We start from the raw sequence: 24,975 nt of genomic DNA on the forward strand, positions 1-24,975 counted from the left end.
TTTTTGATGAAAACTTTGCTTTTACTTGTAACCTTTGCAGTTGTAATTCTATCTTTTCCTAGCAAAGGTGTGACATGTGGCTATGGAATGGTATAGGGGTGAAAGAGGTGTGGATATTGTTAGCTCTTGATTCATCTCTACATTTTCTACCCAAAAAAAAAAAAAAAGGAATGAATGGCCGTATGAAGATCTCTTTATGTTCTGCATTGTTCCTTTTACCAGATCTCACAAATTACCCATCTTCCCCACCACTTGGGTTTCTTTTGATCCGTGGAAAAAGCACTTAATACAATAGAAATATAGATTTTCAATTCTCTTTTGAAGAAGACAATCAGTCCCTGTTACATTTAGAAACACCTCTTTCAGACCAGTTTTTCTGGATTAAATTATCGACATAATCACCCCTCCCCACCCTACTAAATAAATTATTGATTGAGCTCGCCCCAGTGTCCTCTATTGAACCGAATCGTTTTAGGAGGGAAGTTCGTAGCATGATATTTGCCTAGGGTTTGTTCAGTGGCGATTTTCTTTCGTTCCTTCACCAGAAAAATCATGAATAACGCAGTACAGTTATGGGATGGACATTTGTCTGTGATTACCAGGCCTGTACCTCACGTTCAAAACCCGCTGCAAGTAGTGATAAAAATAACTTATTCGGCGGTATGCGGGACTGATCTTAAGATTCTCGAAGGAAAGTTTTCATGTGAGAAGTCAGTTATTTTAGGTCACGAATTTGTCGGGATTGTAAAGGAAGCAGGGAGCGAGGTGAAGCACGTATCTGTTGGCGATCGGTAAGCGTTTCCTCGTATTTATTGGTAGTTGCATGCACTTGTACTTGTACTGATAGCTTTGTAAAGTTGTTATTCTTGCATTGTATTAAGCTCTAAATTACGCATTAATATTCGGTGAAGCGACGCTTTAATTATCTCAAGCTTGTTGTGGATTGTCGAGGTTATCTTCACGATGGAAAAGATAAAAAGAACTGTTTTACCCTTTTTCCTGATCTCAAAACACCCTGCCAACTCCAAGAGAAACTAATACATAAGCTTTGATTTCCTTTGTGATATTCCTTTTGATTACCGCCGAATAAGTTATCCTTTAGATCGGACATCTCTGATCAATTAAGTCTAGAAATACAAGCTTACATTTCTTATTATCACAAGTTTTCCACTGTGCTTGTTCGGTATTATTGCACTGATGGCTAATTCATTTTCCAAGAGGTTTTTTTACAATTCCGTTACCATTCCCTTGCAGTTTATTACTTATTTGTTCAGGAATACTTGCGCTTACTTGCATTTGTCGTTTATTAGCAGTATGAATACAATGCTGGAAGGTTTCATTAAAAAAAAAATTAAATCATTCCATTATGTGATAATGAACTGTTTTAAAAATGTCTACCGTGAGGAAGTGCCACAAAGAAATACCAAATTTAAGGTATTTTTCGTGTTAGATCTCACATGTAGTGTCACATGTTGCGTTACTGACATGACTTCTGATTTAAAGAAACAGCAAAAGTTCAGACATTGAGTCAACCACCCACTACCCGTTTTCTTTCCCTTTTCCTTGGCAACCAACAGTTTTCTTCAGGCGACCCTTTTAATTGATTTTAAGTTGCCAAATAACAACTTTTATTAATAATCAAAACTTTAAAACCTTGACAGGGTTTTGCTTAACCAGAGCATAGGTACCACAGGTAACCAAAAATATATGTCATCCAGTAACTTAAAGAGGAATTTGGAGAAAAGCATTTAAGAGCAGATTCCTGAAGCAAGAGCCTTGATGCACCTTTTGATTCTTTTACCAGAGCCATAGAGCCTTAAAGTTAAGACTTTATTCTTGGGGAGAACAATGATTAGCAGCTTGTTAAATCTGTCTTAACCTTTTCACTTCCCAGATCTCTCCAGTGATTCCCCATACTTTATTATGTTAATTTGGAGAATTTGCTATTGGATCAACTAAATCCCCAAATTAATATTTTTCTTTATTCTCATCACCTATCTTCTTAATGTTGTATTCATATTGTAAGGAGAAATTCTGTCTTGGTCACTCATGGGAATTAAAGGGTTAATATGGATTAAGTAAGCTTTTTAGAATCATCCAGTACAAAGGCTGCATCTTTAATCATTATAAAATCCCAACTGTTTTTTTTTTTTTTTTTCAGTGTTGTTGTCAACCCAAACACTAGCTGTGGAATGTGTGACAATTGTACCAAAGGGCAACCACATTTCTGCAAATTTGAAGGAGTAAAAGCTACCATTGGTATCAGGCGAAATGGGGGTTGGGCACAGTACTGTCGCCTGCCAGCCAAGAATGCCATTCCCTTACCTCATCAGTTATCATTTGAACTTGGTTTGTTACTAGAACCAATGTCTTGTGTTGTACATGGCTGGAATCGTTTACAACCAATCAATCCAGATGCTGAAATTTTAGTTTGTGGAGCTGGAAGTATGGGATTATTGTTCATGAGTATGCTGCATTTTAGGGGGTTTAGAGAAGTCGTTGTTACAGAGCTCTTGAAGGGACGTCAAAAGATTGCACAGAGACTCGACTTTGGTTTTCAAATAGTTCATCCTGAGATTCTAATTTCTGAAGCTAGAAATGCAAAGCAGGATGGGGATGAAGATTGGGGGTTCGATATTGTTATTGACTGCACTGGGGATCCAAAGACTTTGGAACTAGGAGTTCAGTGGTTGCGTCAAGGCGGAAAGTTTCTTCTCTTTGGCATTTCGCCTGCTGGATCGGAAGCAAAGCTTGATCCTCATGAGGTGTATGCTAAGGAACTGAAAATTATAGCTTCCAGAATAAATCCTTTTACATTCAATTCTTCCATGCAAATATTACAGGACATGGGAGAACGATATTTGAGTTTTGAAAAACTAGGAATGCGCACTTTTCAACTCCAGGAATTTACAGCAGCCCTTGAAGTCCAACGTAGTGGGGAAATTTCAAAAGCAGTTTTTGAAAATTGAATAATTTTTTGTAATTTGGATTTGGTATAAGTTATGGGAGTCTTGTAGAGCCATAGAATCCTATGATATAAATTTACCAGGTCTGAATAGTTATTTGGTGTAAGTTTGGATCATAAAAAGTTATGGAAACAATCCAAAAATAATATCTTTCGACAACACCAAATATAGGATTTAGAGGGTGTAGTACATTGGTGAAAAGAAGAGGAATAACTGACAATAACCCATGCTAAATGATACACCATGTGATAGACATTTAGGAGACAGTCTTCTATAGCTGCAGAACTGCAAGAGCTGTTATTCAATGAATTGGAGACATTTACATTTAAAGAACTGATAAAATAGTAGTAAGTCAGCTCACAATTTTGACTAGATGACTCACCTTTTTTTATTTACCTCTGATCCAGTACATTTGTGAAGCATGTGTTAAAGAATCCGCCAATTAATTTACTCTCACAATTAAGTAGAGCAGTGTTCATAACATGGCGTTTATAACATGGCACTTTTACCCTCTAATTGGTTTAAGCACTTACTGCTTATGAGCAAAAGTGCTCTTGTCGGATAGCCAATTGAAGGTTTTAATAAACATTATATGTGTTTTTCTTACTGTCTGCCAACTCATACATGCAGGTTTGAATGTTATTATAAGTAATATCTTTATATGACAAAACTCATCAAAAATGTTCATGTGCAATATCTTGGGTGACAAGAAGATTTCGATTCCACCACTGTCCCATCCAGTTTATTTTCTTTCAGTGTAGTTATGGTGCATTGTTTGTTGTCATGTATGGGGAGGCATTGCAAGGAGTACTCATTGATTTTTGATTTACTTAAAGATTCTTTGGTGAAACAGCACAAAAAGTAAATGTTGCATCTATTGCAATAGTCACTTTTATAACACTCCTTCAAGTGTACAATGAAAATCAACCTTGCAGTATCATGCAAATTATTGCAGATGCTAAAGAAATACTGAAAATAAACTACTGAGACATAAACCAAGTACACAATCATATAATGGATGTTTGTATCTATTTTTTATTTTTGAAATTTCATGAAAAGCTGCTTGTTATTCAGGAAAACTGAAACACATCCTTGGATCAAATATAGGAAATGATTATTCACAATACTTTACATTGTAACATATGCATTTGCACTGTTTGAAACTTGGCATGTACAAAATATATTACTACAGTTGCCAATGTTTGTGCGTTTATCAAAATTATACTCCAATAACAAATATTTGTTGGGTGTTTTACATATATATACAGTCATGGCTTTTTTCCACCTTTGTAATTTATTTTTATTGATAAACCAAAATCTGGTATTTCCACTACGATTTTCAACATATTCCAGACTGATTAATACTGCATAAGCATCACACTGTGATATTTTTTCTTTTTTTCCACTAACTTTGCCTTTCTTGATAACATTTTTCAGAAGAGATGACCATTTCTGGTTCACCCAAGAAGGCCTGCAGATTAGCCTCCATTCTAAAACTTTAAGAGAATGGATTCATAATATACTACCGACTAAATGTGAAAAAATTGAACATGATGATTATAATGTGGCATTAAATATTGTCCATGAGAATCTACAGATAACTTTCAACTCTCAAACATTTGACTCAACACCCCCTTTGCAAATTCAAGATGGTAGCAGTCTTAGCCTTCCATCACAGAAGGATATTCCAAAACAGTTATAAGTAACTGATTGGAGAATCAAATTTATTTTTTAGATTTCTGATAGGCATCTCCCAAGTCCCTTGGCTGCGATGAAATACCAAGTCAAATCAGACAATTTTTTCAAGGAGTCTGGTGAATCTTTCACTAAATAAATAATTGTATGACAATCACTTAACATAGCCACAGTCTAAATAGGTTAGGCAATAGAATCTACTGATGAAACAACCATTAGAACTATAAAATTTATCGTATTTTTGCCCATGTTATGTTATTTTTTCAGGGAGGACAGAGAAATGTCAAATGTCACCAATTTTTAATTTTTAAAAAATGTATTTAAGGTTTGTAGTTCTCTTTGATTTGCATCAGTGAGGTTCAAACAGATGCTATCAGTAATGCAATCCTAAATTGGAAATGTAAGAGATGCAGTTAACCAGTTGTTAAGAAATGACCAGGCAAGCATACCATTTACTGAAGTGTTTGCCCTGGTTTTTCAAAGGGTGTATAACACCATCCACAGATTAAACCTCTATCTGCAGGAAAGCTATTTATAAGTTGATAGCATAATCCACCCTCCAAACAACTGGGCCTTATGTGCAAAGGCCCCTCATTAAATCTCTCTTCATAATATTGAAATATTTTATCTAGAAGTAAATTTGCTTAGTCTCAAATGCTTTAAACTCTTCTCACAGAGGATACTAAATAGCTGACAAACATTAGTACTAATATTTTAACCCATTCACTCCCTAAGCTCCAGAATGGAGGAAATATCAAGAGTGACCACCCAGGATATACTATTTTAAACACAAGTGGGAGGGTTTCATCAGGGTTTCCAAACACAAGAAAACTGATAATGCTTTCATTGTTTTTGAGTGTTTGGAAACTATAATGAAACCCGATGCACAAGTTTTTGAAATAGCTTCTCAATTGTACCTTAGGAATAAAAGAAAATAGAAGTATTCACAAATTTTTCACATGTTGTTGATATTGAATGATATTCAAATCAAGAAATGAGTTCAGAGTTTGATGCTATATCAAACTCAAGGGTTTGACATTATATGAAACTCATGGATAGCGCGTCATTCCAATGTTTCACCGGGGTTTCAAACCACAAGCAGGTGATGAAATTGGCATATCGTGGTTGGATAATCATCTTATGAATAATTAATGAGTTTGAGAACTCACTAAAGTTATGTTTGCACCATTTGTGCACTCTCACTAACTGTGGATAATGTGGAAACTGTTTAATTTGGACGAGAGAAACCAGTTAATTTGCTAGGAACTCTTGTAATATGGGTGTCTGTAAAACAAAACAAATAAAAAAATTAAAAAAAAACATTATGAGCCATGGACTAGCATGTGACTTTAACACAACAAGGATGACTACAGAGGGAATGCTCCAGACTGAAATATATTTTTTAAATCTAAGAGAAGCTTCTTTTGCCTCTGGTTTTAATTCAGTCCAAAGGCTTTGCTCAAAATTTTTTATTAAAGTGAAAAGTTTACACCTCTTACTAACCTTGTTTTCTTGGTCTGTACTGGTACTGTATGTTACAAACCTAGTTTTTTCTGGTTGGATTTATTGCCCAATTAAATGCAAAACGTGTGAACCATAAATCTGAGTGGAAAAAAACAAGGTTCTGTAACTTTTACAGTGCGGACCAAGAAAATGAGGGTAGTAAGATATTAACGATATCTCTAGGTTCAGCTAGAGGGTTATGAATTCATTGCAAACTATTAGAGAGTACATACTAGCTGAGAGATGTCATAAACCACATTATCTCTAATATCTGAAATTATTTCATCATAAAAAATTATGTTGACTTAATTTAGTTCAAAGTAAACCCCAGAGTTTGGTCCACTTTCTCCAAGAGTTTGCCACTGTTTCCTCATAACTCTTGATGTACTGCAAAAGCAAGGCTTTTTGTCCCAAGAATTGAGAACATCTTCTCATTCATGATTCATTTGGATATATACAACTAAAAAGTTTAACTTGGAGTTAGAACTCAGAGAAACAGATTTCACTTACTTGTTTTTGACTTGCGTCTAGAAACTCTAAATACTAAAATAGCAATTATTCCACCAACGAAGATCCCAACTATGAATACAATAGAACATATTCCGACAAACAGTCCTATGTTCAACTGCAATTTATCACCAGAATTATCTATGAAAAAGACAACACAGAGGTTAAATTGACTGGCTATTTGTACCAAGATGTGTTATTTGAAAAGGGGCCGGACTGTCTTGAATACACTGAGCTTTTTAACCCTGAACATCCTATCACCAATAAACATGTTCTCCACATTGTTTCCTACACATTTCCCAGGTATACTGGAAAAAGAGTTAGGTGCTAACTTTTTTTAGAGGTTATAGAGTTAAGGTAGAGGGTCCCTCTGATTGTTACATGGGGGAAATTTCAGATAAATCCAAAAATAGCTGCCTCAAAAATTTGACAACATGCTGTGCAAATTTCATTTTGGACCAAAATTCACCAAAAATCCAGAACTTTTAAACAATACTGTCCATACAAGTCCATGCAATGGCAGAGATGTATATGAACAACATTCAACATCCCAAACTAGCAAACTTTGAATGGGACAGAAATATACAGGACACATGTTATTTTAAAATTGTAAACTGCTTTACCTTGTGTAGTTGATGTTTGACCATCCACGGTGGGATCTAAAAGCAAATTAAAGAAGGGAAAAAAAGGGGTAAGTCATTCCTCCTTAATGGTAACTACCAGCCTGCCTTGAGGATGGAAATACTTACAGTCAAACCCTTTTTTACTTGTACCTCCAGACATCAACTTCTGACACGATCTTTGTTCAGCACCGACACATAGTAATCCCCCACTCGCTGGGGTAGGTTTGTTACATTTTCGTCTTTGAAGACCATTTGAACATTCACTCCAGTCAGACCATCCACCATTAACAACTGAAAGATACAAAAGGGGACTTCTTTTAGCACAGAGTTCTTTGCCATGATATGGATAGAGAGGAAGATAACCAAAAGTCTTGTGCACCAGTAGATCTGAAAACACATCATCGAGATTTCAAATTGTGACCAAGATGGCACTGGAAGTCATCTTAAAGGCATGCAATCACTATTGGGCAAGGTAGACTTATCTTGCTCATTTAGGAAGCAAATAGGAACACAGGATTTATTTTGCCTTGCCTCAGCCTGCAAATCCACTAAGCCAGCCATGAAAAAGATGGATAATTATGTGAAGTCAGATACATGTGACATACCATTGTTTCCACTTGGACACCTTGGGTCAGAGCTGCTTTCACAGACATATATTTTCATCTTCATTCCTGAATCACAGTGTCCTCCCTGTGTGTTTGTCAATGAGCTTTGTGAGCCTAATGCAGTACCTGACAGTTGAAAAATATCTTTTAGTTTTCTCCTTTTTATTGGGACTTTAAAGTCAATTTTTGAAAAGCTCTGAGACCATCAAACTATAAGTTATGTAGCAGCTTCTCTGCTTTTCTTTTGATCCCCCAACAATAGAAGTTTAAAACACAACAAGCATTTTTTTTGATAATTACAGTTAGACGATGTTGACTTTCCTTCTCTCTGATCAAATACATGTAATTGCTGGAAAAACAAGTTATCCAAGCAGCAATAAAAGCAGCTTAGACAAGTCATTTCTCAGAAACCACAAAAACCTTGCAAAAAAAATGTTTAAAGAAATATTTTTAATTTGTAGCCCACATTCAAGAAAGCTCAATACATGTAAAATTAAGAAGCAGCTGCTGTAGAGTTCAGTGTAAACACCTCTTATACACACACAAAAAAAAATTTTAAATAAATTCATAAATACATAAAAATGCAGCATTAAAAATAAATGCACATAAAAATATGCATGGAATGAGGTCATTAGATTGCAGTTAATCAGAATTTAGAAAAAAAAAATAATTGGAACTATTATGTAACATCAGCACTTACTTATAAAGTAGTATTCTTTTCCCTTCTCAAACTTTGGATCATTTGGATTAACGGTATGAGGTTGAAATACAACCCTGTAATAAGTGTGTCCCACTGGATCATTACAGGATAAAACACTGAGCCCTCCTGTTGCATTACAGTTGTCATAACCCTTCTTGTCCACCATATATACATTTTCATACAACAAGTCTTTTAAATAGGTAGCTGTTCTTTTGATGGGGTAGTCCACCAGGGTGGGACAAATAATTGAGAGCTGGTCAAATTCCATGACATTTCTGGTCCTTTCATGAAGGTTATCAAACCTGGAATAGAAAGCAATAAAAATTGGATCAGATATGTTTGATTTGGAATGGCTTTACCGCTGATGTTTGGCACTAAGCAAGTTCACATATTTTTTATTTTCTTTGATTCCTTTGTTTTACGGTTTATTTGTTACCTGCATAGGGTAAAATATGGACTAGACCAATTTTTGGACCATTTTTTTTAGACCTTTTTTTTTTGGGACCATTTTGAAGGGGGGAGCACATCATTATTACTGAGGGAGGGGTGGAATGAAGTCTATCAGTACTGAGGGAGGGGTGGGAGGCAGAGTGTTATTACTCAAGGAGGGGTGTGAGACGGACTATTACTATGCAGGGAGGAGTGGGAGGTGGTTTTAATAGTTAACACTACTGGATAATGGAGCTTTTACTCGATCGTACGATTTTAATTGGTTTTTCGACTGAATTTTTCTAGGTCAAAATTTTAGCGCTGAGCCGCGGCGTTCCTTCATTTTTTTGTCATGCGAAAGCGAAACGGCTACGTAAACACTGGACTTCTACGTTTTGCTGACGGAAATTATCGACAAGCAACAATAGCCATCATAGTTCCACTTTGCAGGTTTCATGGGTTTTAACGCAAGAACTGATAGACAGCGGCTTGGTCAAACTGGAAAACAAACCTAGGGGAGTCGTGAGGAATACCTAGTCGCGATTTCCGGTGTCGGTGATTAACTCCTTTGCTTGCGAAACAGATGAAATCGATATTTGCGCTTTCCCATTTTGAGAGGACAGCAGTGCTTTTGGTCGATTCGAGAACATAGATTCCTCTTCGAAATCGTTCGCTGATGATTTTATATTGAAGAAATGTAAAATGGTTTCCGTGTTTACATAGCCTGATGTAAACACGCGGGAGGTTGGGAGAACACGAGATAAGCGTAGGAAACCACGACGCGAAGTGGAGTGGTTTCCAGCTTATTGAGATTTTGTAAAGTTCTTTAGGTCTTTTGCTACTGAGGGAATATAAAATAATTAGCATGCTATTGCATTTCATTTCGTGAGATGGTTGATTATACATGGGACCAAGGAGAGTAAGATTTCAGTGGGAGGTGGAGGTTTCGTTCGATTCGGCTTATACTATTTTGCGAAACGAAACGAAACGAAACGAATTGAAATCGGGTCAGATGAAATAAAACAAAAGAAATAATGCAGATATATTTTCTAATAAGGTAAAGATAACTTTCACAAGGATTTTGGAGTAATCGTTCATTAACAAGAAGGATTTTTATTCATTTCGCAAAATAGTAATTTTAGGAGAGTTACTATTTTAAGAAATGGACCATTTCCACCCCTGCGGTGACAACGTGACCTCTTTCATGTCACGAGAATACATCTAAACATTACAAATTAGTATATCAACGAACATTTTGGCCTCCTCCTATTTCTTAAACCGTATTAAAATATATTTCGCAAAATAGTAATTTTAGGAGAGTTACTATTTTGCGAAATGGACTATTTTCACCCTGAGGTGACAACGTGACCTTTTTCATGTCACAAAAATACATTTAAACATTACAAATAAGTATAGCACCGAACATTTTGGCCTCCTGTTATTTCTTAAACCGTATTAAAATGTATTTCGCAAAATAGTAATTTTAGGAGAGTTACTTTTTTGCGCGATGGACTATTTTCACCCCTGCGATGACAACGTGACCTCTTTCACGTCACGAAAATACATTTAAACATAACAAATTAGTATATCACCGAACATTTTGGCCTCCTTTTATTTCTTAAACCGTATTAAAATATATTTCGCAAAATAGTAATTTTAGGAGAGTTACTATTTTGCGAAATGGACTATTTTCACCCCTGCGGTGACAACGTGACCTCTTTCATGTCACAAAAATACATTTAAACATTACAAATTAGTATATCACCGAACATCTTGGCCTCCTCTTATTTCTTAAACCGTTTCAAAATTTATTTCGCAAAATAGTAATTTTAGGAGAGTTACTATTTTGCGAAATGGACTATTTTTACCCCTCAATAACTTTCTTTTCGGGTCACAAAAATACGCTTAAACATTTCATTATAGTATATTCTCGAAGGGTCGGTCACCTCCTCTTTCTCTATCCAGATATGATTAATTTCTCAAAGTAGTAATGTCAGAAAAATTACTGTTTTGCGTAATAGCTAGGCTATTTTCACTCAGCGGTAACGATGTCGTTATTCTCGTGTCATACAATAGGTTTTCGGTAAGTTTCAATTTAAAGCAGGGTGAAAATAGTCCATTTCGCAAAATAGTAACTCTCCTAAAATTACTACTTTGCGAAATACATTTTAATACGGTTTAAGAAATAAGAAGAGGCCAAAATCTTCGTTGATATACTAATTTTTAATGTTTAAATGTATTTTTATGACATAAAAGAGGTTACGTTAGTCACCGCTGAGTAAAAATTGTCCATTTCGCAAAATAGTATCTCTCCTAAAATTACTATTTTGCGAAATACATTTTAATACGGTTTAAGAAATAAGAGGAGGCCAAAATGTTCGGTGATATACTAATTTGTAATGTTTAAATGTATTTTTGTGACATGGAAGAGGTCACGTTGTCACCGCAGGGTGAAAAATTCCATTTCGCAAAATAGTAACGCTCCTAAAATTACTATTTTGCGAAATGAATAAAAATCCTTCTTGTTAATGAACGATTACTCCAAATTCCTTGTGAAAGTTTTCTTTACCTTGTTAGAAAATATATCTGCATTATTCCTTTAGTTTTGTTCTATCTCACCTGATTTCGTTTCGTTTCGCAAAATAGTATAAGCCGTTCGATCCTTGTATTTCATGTACGTGACATACTGTCGTTTCGCCTTATTTTGGACATTTATACCTTGTTTCAGATAGTTTTAGATAGTTTGCAAGTGGCTGTAGATGTTTTTGAGGTGGTTGCTAAAATTTTTTAGGTGGTTGTGGAAATTTTTGAGGTGGTTGTAGATGGTTGTAGGTGGTTTTAGGTCGTTCCATGTTTTAGTACTTCCGTTCAGGCCTTTTAATAATCAAACCGTTGCCAGGTGAACTGCAAAGTTGTGTTTGCCCCCCAACACGACTTTCAGTCGAGTTCTCTAAAAGGTCTGCCACGGTAAGAGCCGCAAGGGAACTTCCGTTTTCTAACTTATAGCAATTGCTTGTCGTTCTACAACGAAATGATAATGAGCTATCAACGGTCTTGTGCATGAATTGTTAGCTTTGAATCAAGAACTTGGCTTCGATTTCTGTTTTCACGCAAAATAAATGTTGATGGTAGAATAACATTAGAGATACTTACATTGGATTTTCAGAATTCCATAGAATTGACGGCAATATCTCAGCCACAGATACAGTTACAAGCAAGCAGAAACAGAAACACATGATTGTTACTCGATGTCCACAACTCTCCATAGGTGCGAGCGGCTTTTTCTATCACCAAAAAAAAATCTTTCGATCTAAGATCTAAAAACCCTGCAATAAAAGTATTGCCCCTACAACATCCGACAGGTCTTGAACCAAGGCGAGCGCGTTTCAACACTTGACGTTACCACTCAGGTTAATACTGAAATACTGGCTAACCTCGGACGCTACATCATTTCCTTAAAAAAGGACCCAATTTCCCAAATAGGGAGAGGGGCTCAGATCAAATTCATTTCGATTTTAAAGAGTTGCATGATTCACCGCGTGGAAATACATTTTTGCACAGAACGCAACATGTCGTTTTCAAGGTAGAAGTAAAACTCCTGTACAAGAATTTATTTACGAAAAATAATACTTTCCACTCTCAAACATTGGACTCAAAAAATTTAGTTTTTAGTTTTGTCACAAATTCTGATAGGCATCTCCCAAGTCCCTTGGCTGCGATGAAATACAAAGTCAAATCAGACAATTTTTTCAAGGAGTCTAGTGAATCTTTCAATAAATAAATAATTATATGACAATCACTTAACATAGCTACAGTCTAAAGAAGCCAAGCACACCCAAATAGAGTCTACTGATGAATAAATAATTAGAACTAAAAAATCCATCCCATTTTTACCTATGTTATGTTCAGTTTTTCAGGGAGGATGGAGAAATGTCAAATCACACCAATTTTTAAAAAACTTTGTGCAAGAAAATACAAAATGTATGTAATGCTTGTTGTTCTCTTTGATTTGCATCAATGATAGGTTCAAACAGATGCGATCAATAATGCAATCCAAAATTGCTTATTTAAGAGATGCAGTTAACCAGTTGTTAGGAAATGACCAGGCAAGCATAATATTTACTGAAGTGTCTGCCCTGGTTTTCAAAGGGTGGATAACACTATCCATGTATTAAATCTATATCTGCAGGAAAGTAATTTACAAGTTGGATAGCATTATCCACCCTCCAAACAACTGGGCCTTATGCGCAAAGGCCCCTTGTTAAAGAATCCCTCTTCATAATATTGAAATATTTTATCTAGAGGTAAATTTGCTTAGTCTAAAATGCTTTAAACTATTCTCACAGAGGATACTAAATAGCTGACTAAACATTAGTACTAATATTTTAACCCATTCACTCCCTAAGCTCCAGAATGGTGGAAATATTAAGAGTGACCACCCTAAATGTAATATTTCAAAAACCAGTGTGAGGGTTTCATCAAGGTTTCCAAACACAAGAAAACTGATAATACTTTCATTGTTTTTGAGTGTTTGGAAACCCCAATGAAACCCGATGCACAAGTTTTTGAAATAGCTTTTGAAATAGCTTCTCAATCGCACCTTAAGAATAAAAGAAAATAGAAGTACTCACAAATTTTTCACATGTTGTTGGTAAGTTTGTTGTATTGATATTCAAATCAAGAAATGAGTTTACTAGAGTTTGATATTATATGAAACTTTCACTGGGGTTTCAAACCACAAGTAGGCGATGAAATTGGCATGTCATGGTTGGATGATCACCTTATGAATAATCAATGAGTTTGAGAACTCATTATCAGTCTTTCAAATATCTCTCATAGACAATTCTCACGATTTTACAACCCTAAAATTTTGCTCTAAATGTCCCACTACATGTTCTTCCTTCTTATTATTATCACATTCTGCTTGGAAATGTCTGTGTTGTGAGGAGAAAATACTGTATTGGTCACCCATGGGACTGAAAGGGTTATGGTTGTAAATAATGGTTGCATTTACTAAGTGCTATGTTTTCACCATTTGTGCACTCTCACTAACTGTGGATAATGTAGAAACTAGTGAAGTTGGACGAGAGAAACCAGTTAATTTACTAGGAGCTCTTGTAATATGGGCATCTGTGTAAAATAAAACAAATCAAAAAATTAAAAAAAAAAACCATTATGAGCCATGGACTAGCATGTGACTTTAACACAACAAGGATGACTGCAGAGGGAATACTACAGACTAAAATTTGTTTTTAAAATTTAAGAGAAGCTTCATTTGCCTCTGGTTTTTATTCAGTCTAAAGGCTTTTCTCAAAAAGTGTGATTAAAAGTGAAAAGTTTACACCTCTTACTAACCTTGTGTTCTTGATCTGTACTGGTACTGTATGGTACAAACCTAGTTTTTTCTGCTTGGATTTATTGCCCAATTAAACGCAAAGCGTGTGAACCATAAATCTGAGTGGAAAAAACAAGGTTCTGTAACTTATATCGTACAGACCAAGAAAATGAGGGTAGTAAGATACTAGTGATATCTCTAGGTTCAGCTGGTGGGGTATGAATTCATTGCACATTATTAGAGTACATACTAACTGAGAGATATAATAAACCATATTATTACTAATATCTGAAATTATTCCCCCATAAATAATTAAGTCGACTTAATTTAGTTCAAGGTAAACCCCAGAGTTTGGTCCATTATCTCCAACAGTTTGCCACTGTTTCCTCATAACTCTTGATGTACTACAGAAGCAAAGCTTTTTGTCCCAAGAATTGAGAACATCTTTTCATTTAGGATTCTTTTGGATGTGTACAGCCAAAAAGTTTAACTTAGAGTTAGAACTCAGAGAAACAGATTGCACTTACTTGTTTTTGGCTTGCGTCTAGAAACTTTACACACTAAAATAGCAATTATTCCACCAATGAAGATCCCAAATATGAATATACTAACACAAATTCCAACAAACAGTCCTCTATTCAACTCCAATTTATCACCAGAATTATCTATGAAAAAGACAACACAGAGTATATAACTATTGATTGACAAAGCTCTCTGAATTAGAGAATATTTTTCTGAAAACTACTAACCACAGTAAACACAACATTGGGTTAAACCAGAATAACTGAAACCTTTTGGAAAGTGACTTTGAGAAACAGTTACTTATTATCCATAACAGTGAAAAAAATTAAGTAAAGCTTGTTGATTCAACACAGCAGCTACCATAATTAAGACTATAAACTTATTTTATTGGCACACAGTTGTGTTCATTGCTAAATTTCTTCAAGTGGGTGAAACAAGACCTGATCATCACAACTACTGGTATTTGGATAAAAGATTCAAAAGCATACCTCCAGTTCTGTTTTCTCTGGAAGGAAGTCCTAAGAGAGACAGATAAAGGAGAAAATAAGAAATATTTAATTTTATATAACTTTTGTAAGATCATAATCTCTATTTGTTGTACATCATCCCCCTAGAAAGAGATCTCTCATGCATTGTGTACTGGGTAAAGATTAGAAAGAAAATTAACCCTATTCCTGAAGTGATTAACATGTAACTTCTCCCTATAATATTTATACATTATCAAGCAAACAGGTAATGGGAATATGCAAACTTATCAGCTAGAAGTTGTTAATTATCTTGATCTTACACCAAATTCTCATAACTAATTTACAAAGATATGTGTAGCATCTAGAGGGGAGAATTAACAATCAGACCTTGAGAGTTAAAGGATTAAATGCATGCGCAGACATTTTATATGGCTATTTGGACCAAGATGTGTTATTTGAAAAGGGGCCAGTGTCTTGATTACACTGAGCTTTTTAACCCTGAATATCCTTCTACCAATATACATGTTCTCCACATTATTTTCTACACATTTCTTAGGTATACTGGAAAAAGAATTAGATGCTAACATTTTTTGAGAGGTTATGGAGTTAATGTAGAGGGTCCCTCTCATTGTTACATGGGAGAAATTTCAGAAAAATCCAAACAATATCTGCCTTGCAAATTTGACAACATGTTGCAAAAATTTCATTTTGGACCAAAATTCATCAAAAAGCCAGAACTTTTAAACAATACTGTACATACAAGTCCATGCAATGGCAGAGATGTATATGAACAACATTCAACATCCCAAACTAGCAAACTTTGAATGGGACAGAAATATACAGGACACATGTTATCTAAAAATTGTAAACTGCTTTACCTGGTGAAGTTGATGTTTGACCTTCCAAAGTGGGATCTAAAAGCAAATTAAAGAAGGGAAAAAAAGGGGGTTAGTCATTTCTCCTCAATGGTAACTACCAGCCTGCCTTAAGGATGGAAATACTTTCAGTCAAACCCATTATTACTTGTACATCCAAACATCAACTGCTGGCATTAACCCTTTAACTCCTATGGGTGACAAAGACAGAATTTCTCCCTACAATATCCATAAAATTTCAAGCATACAAGTGATGAGAATAAAGAGAAATATCAATTAGGGGATTATCAGTTGATCAAGTAACAAATTCTCAGAACTAAAATCATAAGAATTGTACAGCAGTAAGACAGTAAGGAGAATTACTAATGAGATCTTGGCAGAGATGTATATGAACAACATTCAACATCCCAAACTAGCAAACTTTGAATGGGACAGAAATATACAGGACACATGTTATCTAAAAATTGTAAACTGCTTTACCTGGTGTAGTTGATGTTTGACCTTCCACAGTGGGATCTAAAAGCAAATTAAAGAAGGGAAAAAAAGGGGGTTTGTCATTTCTCCTCAATGGTAACCAGCCTGCCTTAAGGATGGAGATACTTTCAGTCAAACCTATTATTACTTGTACATCCAAACATCAACTTCTGGCATTAACCCTTTAACTCCTATAGATGACAAAGACAGAATTTCTCCCTACAATATCCATAAAATTTCAAGCAGACAAGTCATGAGAATAAAGAGAAATATCAATTAGGGGATTATCAGTTGATTCAGTAACAAATTCTCGGAACTAAAATCATAAGAATTGTACAGCAGTGAGACAGTAAGGAGAATTACTAATGAGATCTTTGCAGTGAAAGGGTAACAATAACTGTTCACTTACTAGTACACGAATGCCCCTTACAAAGCACTTGTGCAGCTTCTGTTGAACATGCTCTTTGTTCATCACCAACACATGGTAATCCCCCACTCGCTGGGGTAGGTTTGTTACATTTTCGTCTTTGAACACCATTTGAACATTCACTCCAGTCAGACCATCCACCATTAACGACTAAAAGATACAAAAGGAGACTTCTTTTAGCACAGAGTTCTTTGCCATGATATGGATAGAGAGGAAGATAACTAAAAGTTTTGTGCATCAGTAGATCTGAAAACACATCATTGAGATTTCAAATTGTGACCAAGATGGCGCTAGAAGTTGTCTAAGGCATGCAATCACTGGTGGGCAAGGCAAACTTATCTTGCTTATTTAGGAAGCCAATAGGAACACAGGATTTATTTCACCTTACCTCAGCCTGCAAATCCACTAGGCCAGGCATGAAAAAGATAATTAATTGGATAATTATGTGAAATGAGATACATGTAACATACCGCTGTTCCCATTAGGACACTTTGGGTCAGAGCTGCTTTCACAGACATATATTTTCATCTTCATTCCTGAATTACAGTGTCCTCCTTGTGTGTTTGTCAATGAACTTTGTGAGCCTGATGCAGTACCTGACAATTGAAAAATATTTTTAATTTTTCTCCTTTTTATTGGGACTTTAAAGTCAATTTTTGAAAAGTTCTGAGACTAGGTCAAACTATAAGTTATGTGGCAGCTTCTCTGCTTTTCTTTTGTTCCCCCAAACAAATCTTTCAATTATAATTACAGTTAGACGATGTTGACTTTCCTTCTCTCTGATCAAATATATGTAATTGCTGGAAAAATGAGTTATCCAAGCAGCAATAAAAGCAGCTTAGACAGGTCATTTCTCAGAAACCACAAAACCCTTGCAAAAGAAATGTTTAGAGAAATATTTTTAATTTGTAGCCCACATTCAAGAAAGCTCAATACATGTAAAATTAAGAAGCAGCTGCTGTAGAGTTCAATGTAAACACCTCTTCACACACACCAAAAAAATTTTTAAATAATTTCATAAATACATAAAAATGCAGCATTAAAAAGTAAATGCACATAAACATATGCATGGAATGAAGTAATTAGATTGCAGTTAATCAAAATTTAGAAAAAAAAATAATTGGATCTATTATGAAACATTAGCACTTACTAATAAAGTAGTATTCTTTTCCTTTCTCAAACTTTGGATCCTTTGGATTAACGGTATGAGGTTGAAATACAACCCTGTAATAAATGTGTCCCACTGGATCATTACAGGATAAAACACTGAGCCCTCCTGTTGCATTACAGTTGTCATAACCCTTCTTGTCCACCATATATACATTTTCATACAACAAGTCTTTCAAATAAGTAGTTGTTCTTTTGATGGGGTAGTCCACCAAGGTTGGACAAATAATTGAGAGCTGGTCAAATTCCATGACATTTCTGGTCCTTTCATGAAGGTTATTAAAACTGGAATAGAAAGGAATAAAAATTAGATCAGATATGTTTGATTTAGAACGGCTTTACCGCTAATGTTTGGCACTGAGTAAGTAAACATTTGGATTTTCTTTCATACCTTTGTTTCCTTTGTTTTACGGTTTATTTACTATCAGGACTTGCGTAATCAAATGTCTACGAATTTTAAGTAAGGTGCAATGTTTCCTAACCTGAAAATCTAAGAGAGCACTTCGAAACGATTTTCAGATAAAATGATTGAGCCTAGAGGTGATTATTTGAAAACAATACTGAGGATCTTGTTTCAAGTCAGGACAAACTAAATTTTTAATGACCAAAATTTAAAACGTTGCTAGGCGAACCGCTGTGTTTGCCCCCTAACACGACTTTGAATCGAGTTGTCTAAAAGGTCTGCCACAGTAAGAGCCGCAAGGGAACTTCCCTTTTCTAACTTAGGGTTATTGCTTGTCTTTTTATAATGCTTTTTATGTTCCTTAGTTTAAATTCGGCACGGTGACAAGTAAAAACGTCATTATGAAACGAAATGATAATGAGCTGTCAACGGTCTTGTGCATGAATCGTTAGCTTTGAATCAAGAACTTAGCTTCGATTTCTGTATTCACGGAAAATAAATGTTGATGGTAGAATAACATTAGAGAAACTTACAATGGATTTTCAGAATTCCATAGAATTGACGGCAATATCTCAGCCACAGATCCAGTGACAAGCAAGCAGAAACAGAAACACATAATCGTTAATCGATGTCCACAACTCTCCATAGGTGCGAGCGGCATTTTCTATCTCCAAAAAACTCTTTCGATCCAAAATCTTAAAACCCTACAATAGAAGTATTGCCCCTACAACGTCCGACACGTCTTGAACGTGTTTCAACACTTAACGGTACCACTTACGTTGATGCTGAAATACTAATTAATCCTGAGACGTTACGTCATTTCCTTAAAAAGGACCCATTTTCTCCTTTTGAAGGTTAAATATGGTGTCCTTCAAGCATCTTGCAGCAAAGCGGAAATCCAATCTTCGATGTGGGATTCGGTTTCCAAACAGGAGAAGCAGAAAACCATGCCACCAAGCGTTTAAGCGTAGTCACAAAATCGTGACGAGGAATTTGTTATTCCTCCTACATGAGATGGCCGAGATTATTGTAGATTCGTCCGGTCTCTTCATTTCACTTGAACTCCTTCACGTTGGCGTCATGAAATGATTCCACGAACAATACTTAGTTAAGAGTGTCCCTTGAAGCAATATTCTCACACACAGAAGAAAAAGCATACGTTTTCCTAAAATAGCCATGCACAGTTGTTGACCATTGCCTAAAGAATACTTTTTCACGAAATGTCAATCGGTAACGGCCAGAACAAAGAGTTTATTTGCGTAGGGGTAATTTGCATCCGCGCCTATAATTCAAATAATTCCATTTCCTTTACTTCAACGTTTATATTTAACAAAAAAAGGGGAGATACATTCGGCGTGGCTTTTTTTCAGTTTCGTCTGAAGATTTTGAAACTGATAATCAAATAAGCTCTGTCTTCACCGATGATCCTTACACAGATGACTTTCTCTTTCAGTGAGCCCTTCACAGGAACTTTTTTCACACTTGTATTTCTTCACTTTCTTTGATAGCTTAGTGTGCGTGACTAGTGACTATTAGTTTGGAAGAGGTATTGAAAACTACAAAGAAACTTCTAAAAAAAAAACAGGAGGATTTATTGGGGTGGGTTTATCTAATTGTTTAGTTTTTTTTTTTATAAATTTTACCACTTAAAAGTGCTTCAGACTTCTGAAAAAACAAAGTCTAAAGAAGCTACTCTTTGTGCAAACAATTTCCGGCATACCAGAGTAAGAGAAATGGCTCTACAAACCACTGAGCCTTATCTTTGAGTTCAGAAGGAGCGTGCCATTGTTCAAGGCCTTTTGAGCCTTTGGTAACTTTACCACTTGAAAGAGTTTTAATTTTCAGCCATGGTGATACTTAGGGCCTGATGGCTTAAATTATTTTTTTTCCTGATGTTTTAGATATGTTTGGACAAAACAAAGAACGAGAATAGATCAGAAAATACCTTTAATGGAAATGACACTCAAGTCGAGACATGACGTGACGTGCAATCAATGCTAGTAACCACCGGAAATACAAATCAAGACAATAAGGGTCGATTATTCAAACAAAGTTTAGCCGTTGTTTTACAAAACTGCGTTCTACACTATCTTAAATTTAGCCGAATCTTTTATCTGAACATATGTTTTAGTGAAAAACGTCGAGCCGCGCCGAAAGCTCGAAGTGGAAGGACATTAATTTGATGAAAACAACCCCCTTATAAAGAATGCGTAAAGCCCACTGCTTGCTTTAAACCGCAGTTTGGGTTAGACTTCGTCTAAATTATTGTCCTTAGATGTTTATAAACTTCTTAATGAAAGCATTCAAGAGTCGCGAATTCATGACATTTCAAACTCGCAAACACCAAATAGTAAAAAATAAACAACCTAAACTGATGAACTAGGGTTTTCTATACTTAAATATAAAGGGGCCGCAATATGTCCAATGTCGTTAACTATTCTAGGATGGAAAAGGTGCGCCATCCCTCAGGCATGCGGTTTCAACTAACGTGCGCAGCGGTCCTGCGCTGTCGAACTTCCGGAGCATGACGCACTCATTGGTTTCTGTGAAAAGTGTAATTTGAATAAACTTTGTTTTTTGTTATCACGCAGTCCCAACGTAAATTCCACTAAAAGCGGAACGATCTTCACGTAATTTGGGAGGGGTGAACGAAACAAGAAAAAGGGTTGTCTGAAAGGCAGCAAGCGGGGAAGGAACATTAGACGAGCTAATGATTGTGACATCGACGTACTAGGTGAAAGTTTTGCACTCGATGAAATGGTCAAATCTGATTTAACTTCTCATTATCAGAAACCTGATGCGCAGAGGACTTCAAGCTGTTTTTCCCTCTATAATTTACCAAGAAGTTCATCTTTGACAAATTACGATTGGTGTTTACTCTTATACGAATTTTGAAGGTCTTTAGATTTTTACAAGGTATAGCTTGTGTGTATATTTATATATTACTTTGTCTAGGATGTTAAACACTTTTAATAGTACAATCTTCCCTTCAGTTGCAATCGTGATATGAATTTCAAGACTTCCCTGTTTGTTTCAGTTGGTTAAATTGTCCTTCTTTCAATATAATTATTCCGTGAATTTAGAGCTAATCTCTTGATCCTCACCTGTCAGTCATAGCAGTTTTTGGTTACTTTTCCGCAGTTCTGAATATGATTTGTTTTGGCTCTGTCAATTCGTGACAAGCTATGGCTTAAAACTTGTTATGTCAAATATAAATGATAGCAAAGAACAGACAGAACACCTAAGAACGAAATTTTAGATCGCTTTTGACCGAAGTAAGGCGGATATTCATGTGACTGCTAATCAAAAATCTTAATTACCCTTAATTAGCTGGCTGTTCGACCATCTGCCAGGGGTAGGGTGGGGCACGTTCTTTTTTTCGTTCATCATGAACCGACGGAAACCGTCAGTAGCGTGAATGAAAGCAAGGATACCTATTCAATGAGGCAATTTCGACAATTGTCAAGGTTACACGTTTTCTTTATGAAGACACGTACCGACTTGACCGCATGAAATACCACAATTAAGTTGTAAATTCCCGAAAATGGCACCGCTAGTTGTTGTAGTTTAATGAATGCTATCATTATTTTTTTAAGGCTTTTCTTCTTTAGCCAGTCAGTTGTAGAGAATAGACTTTTTTAATATTATATCATCTTGTCTGCTCTGCATGACTCCTGAGCCCAACTATGAGGTACACAACGATTGCAGCTTCCATCTGAGCTTCTGTGGTTTCTATTGATAACTAGTTAGCGAAGACAAATCATCAATAGGGGAAAGAACTCTCTTTTGGCTTAATTCTTCATATAGACACGGTTTCATTTTTCAAAGTAAGTAAGGCGTCGAACAATACATGGAAACAGATCTTTAAATACAGTGGACTGCAAAAAGACGCCGTCTTATTTGTGGTGATGTCTAAGATTAAGGTTGGATCCTGTTTGAAATTCCTATTTGTGAGTCAACGCCTGGAAGATATCCGCTTGTAAAATTCTTAATTTCCTGTAAGTTTGCACCGAACTAATGGATGTAACAATTGAGGTAAGGAGAAAAAGTTGTAAAAGAAAGCTAATGAAGCTTTTTAATGCGGTACCATAGGCAACAAAAGAAGATCTATCAAGGCCGATCCGGGAGCTTGCTCGGTAGGATCGCTTATTAACAAAACATCATTTAACAAATGGGATTTTGAACAAAACTGTGACTTTTTTATCGTCTGAAATATCCGGCCATGGCGACATCTTACACAGGAAAAGAGACAGAAAAAGAACAGTTCATAGAATCATACCTTCAAGGTTTGAAATATATACCGGCAATCATCAGGCAATTATTTCTCTCTGTATCTCCCTCGTAAATTAAAAAGTAAAATTTGTGTTAAAACGGGCGTTTGAGTTTAAAATGAGTGGGCCATGGAGTATTTCAGAAGGCTATTGGAAGCATGCAGCTAGCGAATGAGACCTTGGAGTGCTGTTGTGTACAAGACGTGGGCGCATAAAATTTTTTGCCTCCACAGCTCTTGCTGTAAACTCTCACTGAGTCTTTTTTAGACTTATACATTAAGAACTTTCCCTTCCCACCCCCCTCTCCTACCACACCTCTTCTCGTGTGAAGAGGTTTACTTTCCTAGACCGGCCTCACACGGCCGACAACATTCAGATGAAGCTTTCTTTGCTAAAAAACTTGTCACCCAGTCCAAAGCAGAGAGAAAGTTGACCTCATTTGCAAATGTGAAAGAAGAGCAAAAACGTGTTGCGGAGGCAGAATTTGAAGTAATGAGCGATCGTTTGTGTATGCGGACATTTTGCGTCTCTTAATGTAAACCGCTTAACGATTGATGACCATATTAACCATTGCTCGCCACTGTTCAAAAATTCAGCAAAATACTTGGGCCACCAGGTTACAACATAGCTAGTAAAAGAAACTATTTGTTACCAGAGAGAAGCAGCATAATAGAATTTCACACTTACTTTCTTTCATTTTACTGAAGATTATCAGAAGTGGGATAAAGCCAGTTGTAACTGGAACAGAGCCACTGAATTTGTGCGTGATTATCAAAGCAAACACTCCTACACCGATTGTTCATGAAGTATGAAAAAGCTGCACAAGTTATAGCTTATAGCTTATAGCTGCACAAGTTATAAAATACACGTATCTCTGCGGCTGCTGAATGAAGATATTAGATATTATCTCAGTTGCTGCTATACCTCTCTTTTTAAATGACTAAAATGCCCTCAGATTTTTGTCCTATATTCCTGCAGAGTCAAGAAGACAGTTGGTTTTCTGAAATTACCTTTTAAGTTCACAAGCTAACAAATATGTAACTCTTTGAAACTCCAAGACTTACAATCATCTAATCATCTCCTCACGGCACCACCCTGAATTTAACATAAAGCCAAGAAAATAAACGAAATGATCTACAACTTGAAGAGCTCTTGATTGTAGCAAAATTCTCCTTGTCAGCACCAAAGCATGGAGAACAGTGGTTGCTGACTGCACGGAGAACAGTGTTACTGACATTTTGCCTTGTGATTGTTCTTTTAGCGAAGGTTGAAAGATCAGCAAGCTACATTTACTTTCTGCCCAGATTACCATTTTAAAAATCGTTTTTTTCGCTTTAAAAGTAAGTGCTCCTTGATATGGTTACCTTTCACTTATGATTAAGCTTTGCTCCATTTAAAGACATTTTCCAATGATCAACCTAAACTTTTCGGCATAATCCAAGATATTATTTTCTCATTTGTTGCCATGATGCTTCATTCAAAATGATTTTACTACGGCCTCTCGTCCATGCGTGCCACAAACATACAAAACAAAACTTAATTTTCTTTGAAGAGGAGTCAAGAAGTGGTCAGCGTATCATAGAGACTTGAAAAATAAATTCTTGTCTTTGAAAAGAGGTCATTTTACCGTTTGAATTACCAAACTGTTTCAACAGTTTTCAAGTGATTGCCATGACATTACAGTAAACTAGTGAACGATTGCTGTTGGCAATCGGACAATTTGGTCGGGGGAGGGGAAAAGTAGGACCCCCTTACTTAGTGGTCACGTGACGCAAATAACTTGCCTCAACAAAATAAAACGCTTGTATTTCGAGTGATCGCGATGCCTTCGGTCGAAGAAATGAGCTCTTCCTTTCAGCCCCATTTGGAATGCCCTTCGTGTTATACCAAGTAAGTGCTTAGCAGATATTGCCCGCCTGCAGAACTTGAGCTGAAGCTAGAAGAGCTCATTACATAAATTTAAGTTCAAACCATTCAACCCTTTTAATCTAGCACGTCGCATACTC

The 24,975-nt window shown here is 36.0% G+C and overlaps 4 protein-coding genes across 13 annotated transcripts in view; 2 read left to right on the forward strand and 2 right to left on the reverse strand.

Moving 5' to 3' along the window:
* Nucleotides 1-445: 445 nt before the first annotated feature.
* LOC113684290 (uncharacterized) lies at nucleotides 446-4,205 on the forward strand. The gene is made up of 2 exons (XM_027201634.2): nucleotides 446-791; nucleotides 2,162-4,205. Exons 1-2 carry the CDS (start codon nucleotides 553-555, stop codon nucleotides 2,967-2,969), a joined length of 1,047 nt encoding a protein of 348 aa, XP_027057435.1. The 5' UTR covers nucleotides 446-552; the 3' UTR covers nucleotides 2,970-4,205.
* LOC113684293 (uncharacterized) lies at nucleotides 3,979-12,485 on the reverse strand. Of its 4 annotated transcripts, none has more exons than XM_089199342.1 (8): nucleotides 12,182-12,479; nucleotides 8,600-8,901; nucleotides 7,900-8,025; nucleotides 7,421-7,585; nucleotides 7,295-7,330; nucleotides 6,675-6,812; nucleotides 6,165-6,263; nucleotides 5,806-5,945 (listed from the first exon to the last, which is right to left on the reverse strand). In XM_089199342.1, the coding sequence occupies exons 1-7, from the start codon at nucleotides 12,292-12,294 to the stop codon at nucleotides 6,205-6,207; spliced, it is 939 nt and encodes a 312-aa protein (XP_089055468.1). In that variant the 5' UTR covers nucleotides 12,295-12,479; the 3' UTR covers nucleotides 5,806-5,945; nucleotides 6,165-6,204. The 4 variants fall into 4 exon arrangements, with proteins under 4 accessions (XP_089055469.1, XP_089055468.1, XP_089055471.1 ...); XM_089199345.1 differs by lacking the exon at nucleotides 12,182-12,479 and adding an exon at nucleotides 11,648-11,744; XM_089199344.1 differs by lacking the exon at nucleotides 12,182-12,479 and adding an exon at nucleotides 9,562-9,666.
* Nucleotides 12,486-12,603: 118 nt separating this feature from the next.
* On the reverse strand, nucleotides 12,604-19,924 carry LOC113684292 (uncharacterized). Of its 5 annotated transcripts, XM_089199339.1 has the most exons (10): nucleotides 19,232-19,924; nucleotides 18,279-18,580; nucleotides 17,599-17,724; nucleotides 17,111-17,278; nucleotides 16,708-16,743; nucleotides 16,231-16,266; nucleotides 15,374-15,403; nucleotides 14,891-15,028; nucleotides 14,384-14,482; nucleotides 12,604-14,158 (listed from the first exon to the last, which is right to left on the reverse strand). In XM_089199339.1, the coding sequence occupies exons 1-9, from the start codon at nucleotides 19,357-19,359 to the stop codon at nucleotides 14,424-14,426; spliced, it is 1,023 nt and encodes a 340-aa protein (XP_089055465.1). In that variant the 5' UTR covers nucleotides 19,360-19,924; the 3' UTR covers nucleotides 12,604-14,158; nucleotides 14,384-14,423. The 5 variants fall into 5 exon arrangements, with proteins under 5 accessions (XP_089055465.1, XP_089055462.1, XP_089055466.1 ...); XM_089199336.1 differs by lacking the exon at nucleotides 14,384-14,482; XM_089199340.1 differs by lacking the exon at nucleotides 16,231-16,266 and having other exon boundaries at nucleotides 19,232-19,898.
* Nucleotides 19,925-24,700: 4,776 nt separating this feature from the next.
* Nucleotides 24,701-24,975, forward strand: part of LOC113684296 (xanthine dehydrogenase/oxidase) — a 32,060-nt gene continuing 31,785 nt past the window's right edge. For all 3 annotated transcript variants that reach the window (XM_027201638.2, XM_089199346.1, XM_089199347.1), the window contains exon 1: nucleotides 24,701-24,859. In XM_027201638.2, the coding sequence (XP_027057439.2) occupies nucleotides 24,792-24,859 (68 nt within the window). In that variant the 5' untranslated portion in view covers nucleotides 24,701-24,791. The remainder of the gene's footprint in view (nucleotides 24,860-24,975) is intronic.

The sequence above is a fragment of the Pocillopora damicornis genome, chromosome 3, assembly GCF_964200805.1.
Source record: "Pocillopora damicornis chromosome 3, jaPocDami1.2, whole genome shotgun sequence".
Lineage (NCBI taxonomy): Eukaryota > Metazoa > Cnidaria > Anthozoa > Scleractinia > Pocilloporidae > Pocillopora > Pocillopora damicornis.

Coding starts and splice junctions, on each gene's coding strand:
- LOC113684290 (XM_027201634.2), top strand. CDS start 553: ATGAATAACGCAGTACAGTTATGGGATGGACATTTGTCTGTGATTACC. Junction 792..2,161: donor CACGTATCTGTTGGCGATCG/GTAAGCGTTTCC, acceptor TTTTTTTTTCAG/TGTTGTTGTCAACCCAAACA.
- LOC113684293 (XM_089199342.1), bottom strand. CDS start 12,294: ATGGAGAGTTGTGGACATCGAGTAACAATCATGTGTTTCTGTTTCTGC. Junction 8,026..8,599: donor AAAAGAATACTACTTTATAA/GTAAGTGCTGAT, acceptor TTCAACTGTCAG/GTACTGCATTAGGCTCACAA. Junction 6,264..6,674: donor TAGACGCAAGTCAAAAACAA/GTAAGTGAAATC, acceptor TTTTCCACTCAG/ATTTATGGTTCACACGTTTT.
- LOC113684292 (XM_089199336.1), bottom strand. CDS start 19,359: ATGCCGCTCGCACCTATGGAGAGTTGTGGACATCGATTAACGATTATG. Junction 18,581..19,231: donor TGGAATTCTGAAAATCCATT/GTAAGTTTCTCT, acceptor TTTCTATTCCAG/TTTTAATAACCTTCATGAAA. Junction 17,279..17,598: donor GTGTCCTAATGGGAACAGCG/GTATGTTACATG, acceptor TGTATCTTTTAG/TCGTTAATGGTGGATGGTCT.